The 6,118-nt window shown below is 36.8% G+C and overlaps 1 protein-coding gene across 1 annotated transcript; it reads left to right on the forward strand.

The window, feature by feature from the left end:
• Window positions 1–407: 407 nt before the first annotated feature.
• Window positions 408–5,440, forward strand: LOC139524836 (uncharacterized). Its single transcript, XM_071319942.1, has 2 exons — window positions 408–547; window positions 1,692–5,440. Exon 2 carries the CDS (start codon window positions 1,699–1,701, stop codon window positions 4,858–4,860), a length of 3,162 nt encoding a protein of 1,053 aa, XP_071176043.1. The 5' UTR covers window positions 408–547; window positions 1,692–1,698; the 3' UTR covers window positions 4,861–5,440.
• Window positions 5,441–6,118: the final 678 nt, after the last annotated feature.

A 6,118-nucleotide genomic window follows, 5' to 3' on the forward strand; every position in this document is an offset into this window, starting at 1 on the left:
ATATGCGTTAGCAACTCGAAAAGGAAAAAAATAATCTTGGACTGTAGTCTTTTTGATTGGTACTATGTGTTAGAGAAAAATGACATAAATTTGGTGGAATGAATCACCAGAAGCCTGCGTTACTCGCTCCATGAAAAGCGTAGTGCGCTCCTTGAAAGTAAATAAACATTTAAAAGTTGTAAGGTTTACCAAACTCATAGGCTGTAAATAGATAAAAATTGTTTAAAGATCATGTATAGTGACTGGAAACAGATGTACATATAAAGTATCAAAATTTTACTTGATGAACTGCAGGTTCTCCTGATAGAGGAGGAATTTACTGTAGGTAACAGGTAACAGGTAACAAAACTGAGGTATGCGAGATAACTCTATGTAGTTCTAGCTATGACCATGTAGGAACGACATTTATTTATTTATTTATAGCGACAAAAGATAAAGTTCAAAAGTTCGTCATCTTTTCAGGGTCCAATCAAACATTGCATTGTGAAAATTGTGGACGTCCTAGCCGACAGCTGCGTGTCGACCACTGTTACTAGAGAAAAGCTAGGTTTGTGATTTCACTACATTAAATACTAAAGCATTATGGAATTTGATCGTCCATGCATGGCAAGTCACAGTGAATAATTGACGCGTTTTCACCGGCTATCGGCAGACATATGGATATGTTGTTCAAAGGCAGATGAGACTGCTAGGTCAAACCTAAAGTCTACAAAATTCATGTGGATGTATTTCCATCAATAAGTTTGAATTCATTTATCGCCAATCAATCCGTTTAAGACTACATATAAAGTTATAGTGAATTGAGTTGACGACGCACATGCTATCACTCAAAGTGTAATAACATTAGGATTTGTATAGTGGGACTTCACAAATCCTTGGTAACATCATAGTCTACATTGTAAGCACAGGCACTTGTCTCAGATTTTTTTTCTTATATACCTTAAGATAACATTACATTAAGGTATACAGGAATTTTTTTTTCTGAGACAAGTGCCTATGATTGTAAGCATTGCAAAAAACGTCATTGCAGATTTAAGATGAAAGAAATATTATACGTTCGTTATTGCGATTTTTCAATATATAAATAATTACAGGGCGCTGTTTCGTACAGCATGAACAGGTCAAATATGAATTATAAACTTGGACAAGGAAATTGAGGGAATGTTATGAAGAAATTAAACACATTATCAGCATGACTATAAATGAAAACTGAGACTTTCAGATTTGGTCCTTTTTAATATTCTTACCCTAGCAGGAAAAAAACACACTATGTCAGTATTTGGTAATAGAAAAGTTGTCAGACAAAACACTATTTTCAGTCCTCTTAATAAAATTAGACCAAATCTTATAAGGGGAATAAACGGTTGTTCGTATTTAGGACTTTTTTATCTCGATAAAAGTACATGATATGTCTAATCTGTTGACATGGTCAAGACAATTATGTAGGAATTCTCTATAAAGATAACCTAAATGCACTTCCAAAAACCTCCAAAAAAGCAAAGATTTTATGGAGAATTAATCTTTTATATTTCTCAAATTTAGTGAAAAACAAGTTTTTGCCCACTTTCTGACCCTTTTACAAAATTGGTGATATCATAAGTCAGATTAAACTTCTTTCTTGTAAAGGACAATTTAAAGACTGACTTTGGTGTCTAATCAACAGTATATGATAATTACAAATTTTATTACAGGCTGAAAATGGATAAAATGTTACAATGTGTCATTGGTGTAGATGTAGGAGGTACCAATACCGATGCTGTCATTTTACAAATTGATTGTAAACAATCCCAAGTCTTGTCGTCTGCTAAATCAATTACAACCAAAGATGTCACTACCGGTATTTCACATGCTATCCTTCTCGCGATCAGTCAGAGAAATAAGCAGCAGGAACTGGCAATACAACGCGTCAATATTGGAACAACACATTTCGTAAACGCAGTAGTCCAGCGAAAAGAACTGACAAAAGTTACGGTTATACGATTATGCGGAACAGCATCACGACAAGTGCCGCCATTTTCTGATTTTCCTCCTGATTTAGCTTCATACTTAAATGGTGGGACGCACTTCGTCGGTGGAGGCTATCAGGTTGATGGAAGTGAAATTTCACCCATTGATAGACTTGAAGTTTTAAAGATAGTTTCAGAGTCATACAAAGAAGGCATTGCAAATTTTGTGATTTGTGGGATATTTTCTCCGTTACGGAAAGATCAGGAAGAGGTAGTAAAAACTATAATCCTATCTAAATTTCCAGATACAAGCATAACATTATCGCACGAGATAGGTCAAACAAGTCTGATAGAAAGAGAAAATGCCGCTATTCTGAATGAAAGCTTGAAACCATTGTGCAAAAAAACTATCAAAGGGTTTAAAGACGCTTTGTTCAGTTTAAAACTTACATGTCCATTATACCTTACGCAGAATGATGGTACAGTAGTCGGAGAAGAATACGCTTTGGAACATCCGGTTTGTACTTTTGCATCTGGACCGACAAACAGCATGAGAGGAGCCGCATTCCTGTCAGGAATCAAAGATGGTGTTGTTGTTGATATAGGTGGAACAACAACAGATGTTGGAATTCTAAGGAAAGGGTTTCCAAGAGAAGCATCTACAGAAATAAAGATCGGCGGTGTAAGAACAAACTTCCGAATGCCTGATGTGCACAGTATAGGTCTAGGAGGTGGTTCGTATGTAGGACAACAAAAGGAAGATGACAGATGTGTAGTCACAGTTGGACCTAGGAGTGCTGGATATAACATAATGAACGAGGCATTTATATTTCAAAACGATACATCATCGTGCAAAATGGATTGTTTGACCGCCACAGATTTAGCGGTTGCTGCTGGACATTCCACCTTGGGTAACTCGGCTAATGTTTCTCATTTGTCACGTGACCTGGTCGAGCAAGGGATCCAAAAAATAAAATCTATGGTAGAAATTGCTATTGACAGCGTCAAACTGTCAGCAGAACCACTTCCAGTTATATTAGTCGGCGGTGGTGGAATAATTTTAGATATACAGAAGGGATTAGTAGGAGCATCAGAACTCCTTTTCCCGAGTCATTTTGAAGTTGCAAATGCCGTCGGAGCAGCCTTGAGTCAGATGTCTGGATCAGTAGAATATGTTGTTCATTTAGGTGAGGAGATTAGCGAAGAAGATATTAATGCCAAAACTACAAATGAAATGGAAATTAATCCTGGAGAAAATTATGACGATGTCAAGAAAAGAATTAGAAAAGCCATCATGGAGGAGGCGATACGTAAAGCAAAAGAAGACGGAATTAAATTTGCAACAGACGTGGCAGTGCAAGGTGGTGTCGACAAAGAAACCATTATCATATTAGAAAAATCCGACAATCCGATAACTTACTTACCTGGAGATGCTACCAGAATCAACTGTAAGGTAGTAGGTGACATGCAATCGGTTAATGAGGGTACTACTGTTATCATTGACGAAGATTTTATCCTTCCCTCCGAACAGACGTTTGCAAATTCTAGTAAGTTCGAGAAAGAACAGACTGAACACATAATAAATACCGAAAAGCAGGATGGAATTATAGAACAAAGTGCTCCTTTCATTAATGAAAATGATGAATGGATTCTTTCAGTATACGATATTGAATGTATAGGAATAGGAGCGGGGATATTAGGTTGTGGTGGTGGTGGATCTCCAAACCTTGGTAAAGTCTTAGCAAAACGTGCAATAATCGATGGCAAGCAAATAAAAATCGTTAATCCAGATACTTTTTTTAGGTACAGAAGTGAAAATAACGATTTGATTGCTTTGCCTGCCTTCATGGGTGCTCCTTATGTTGTTTCAGAAAAATTAGTGAGTGGTGAAATATTAACTGCCCTTCAATGTATGAAGGATATATTTCAAGTAGGACAATACCAGGATGGCGATCTTCATAGCAAAGATGGCGTTGATATTGAAACAGGCAATGGTTGTACATACATTAAGGACTACGCGAAGAACCCGAAAGGAGACGGTGGAACGATCACTAACTTAGAAGGAAAAAAGAACATCGTCGGCCTTATGGGTGCTGAAATAGGAGGACTGAATGCCATTGAACCTTTATTGGTTGGAGCAGAGTTGGGATTGCCTGTTCTTGATTGCGATGGGATGGGCAGGGCTTTCCCAGAACTACAGATGTTTTGTCCTTTTATTTATGGTGCCAAACCGTATCCTGCCACACTAGCAGACGATAAAGGTAGAAGAGCTGTAGCATTACATATGGATACTGCTAAAGACCTAGAAACTTTTTTCAGACAGGAGACTATCGAAATGGGTTGCATGGCGGGAATCATTTTTTCAACCCTCACAAAAAGTGAAGTTTTAAATAAAACAATCTTGTTATCATACAGCAGAGCATGGAATCTTGGAAACATAATAATGACGTCGCGGAAGGAGAAAAAAGATCCGATAGAAGCAATAATAAACCATGAGAACGGTAAAAAGTTGATATCGGGGAAAATAACAGACGTTAGACGCGAGACAACAGGAGGTTTCAGCAAAGGTTTTGTTGATGTAACTGGAACTGAAAGTTTTTCTGGACAATTTCTCTTCATTGAATTTCAAAATGAGAATCTGATTGCACGTAAAAGTACCGAAGAGAAAAATAGCCCACCAGATGTCGTTGCTTGTACCCCTGATTTGATAACAATTGTAGACAACGATACTGCCGAACCCATTACTACTGAAATGGTTCGTTATGGGCTTAGGTGCTCTATCTTGGTGTTGCCTGTAGCAGATATAATGAAGACGCCAAGAGCCTTGGAAGTAGTCGGACCACAGGCTTTTGGATATCCTGTTAACTTTACCCCTGTCGCAAATTATAAACAACCTAAGCCGGTTACTTCTTAAGAATAAATCCGAAAACATTAAATTTGCTACTTTTTAGTATATACTCAGGGGATGTTTTAAAAAAAAAAACCGGAAATAAGAAACCCATATCACCTCAGAAGTGTTTGCATGTAAGGGTTTTTCATAATCATTAAAAAATATAATCTGGCTATAGCATTTGGAAAAATTATCATTTATCATTATTGTTTATTTATATTCAATTTTGTTTCGAGGCCACGCTTCATCAATAGATCCCTCAAGTTACTTTATCACGTATATATTGCAAATTTCTGCATATTCTCTATGAGTGTAAAAAACTAGATGGATATAGGACACAACCAGGAAATATGAAGCTATAAATGCAATGTGTAGCTCGAATAACAATCGTATAATACTGGAGTGCACTGGTTTTAGAATTAATTACCATTCTGGTGTTCACAGGGTATATGGGTTCGTATCCTCTGTCAATGTTACCAATCAAATTTCGGGATCTCGCTCCAGTATAATATGCTAGGGTTACGCACATACCAGATTTCTCGAAATACTGCATGAGCAAATGATATACATGTAAATTAACAAGATAATAAATACTAGTATTCGATTTTGGTTGTTGTCTGTTATCAACAATTGTATTTCCACCACGAAATAAATATTCTTCATGTCAGGTGATGGTGACGATAACTTCGCAACTGTTCCACCCAAGGATATCACATTGTCAAAGACTGTCGCATCAAATGCTCATTGCACCGTTGTCATTTGCAGTGTAGCGCAGCGAACAAGTATCATACGTAAAGAAATCGACATTACACGTATACATTATGAATAGGAAAATGCCTGGTTGATCCATAAGGTTATATGGGATACATAATCTAGTGTCGTATGAAGAGTAGTACTTTTAGGTAGACCATAGTTTATTTATGCAGGGACACAGCAAATATATAAATATAACAAAGCTTTACTAATAAAAGAGGGTCGGGATAGGGTTTACTGGTTGGAGAAAAATGGGCCAAATAAAAAATTGGGAAAAAGGGGCATTCAAAACAGCCAACTCAATAAGATGCTCCTAAGGGACGACATCAAAAAAACAATGAAGGATAAAAAAAAAAATTCAAATAGTTTGGGGGGAGGGTTTGTGATAGACATTGCTGCAAGTTTTGTTTATTCAAAATCGATTTTACATATATCGATATTGGGCAAACTCTTAAATCGAAAGAAAACAAACTGACAACGCCATAGCTAAAAATGAAAAAGACATACAGACAAATAATAGTACAGAAGA

This window comes from Mytilus edulis, chromosome 5 (genome assembly GCF_963676685.1).
Source record: "Mytilus edulis chromosome 5, xbMytEdul2.2, whole genome shotgun sequence".
NCBI lineage: Eukaryota > Metazoa > Mollusca > Bivalvia > Mytilida > Mytilidae > Mytilus > Mytilus edulis.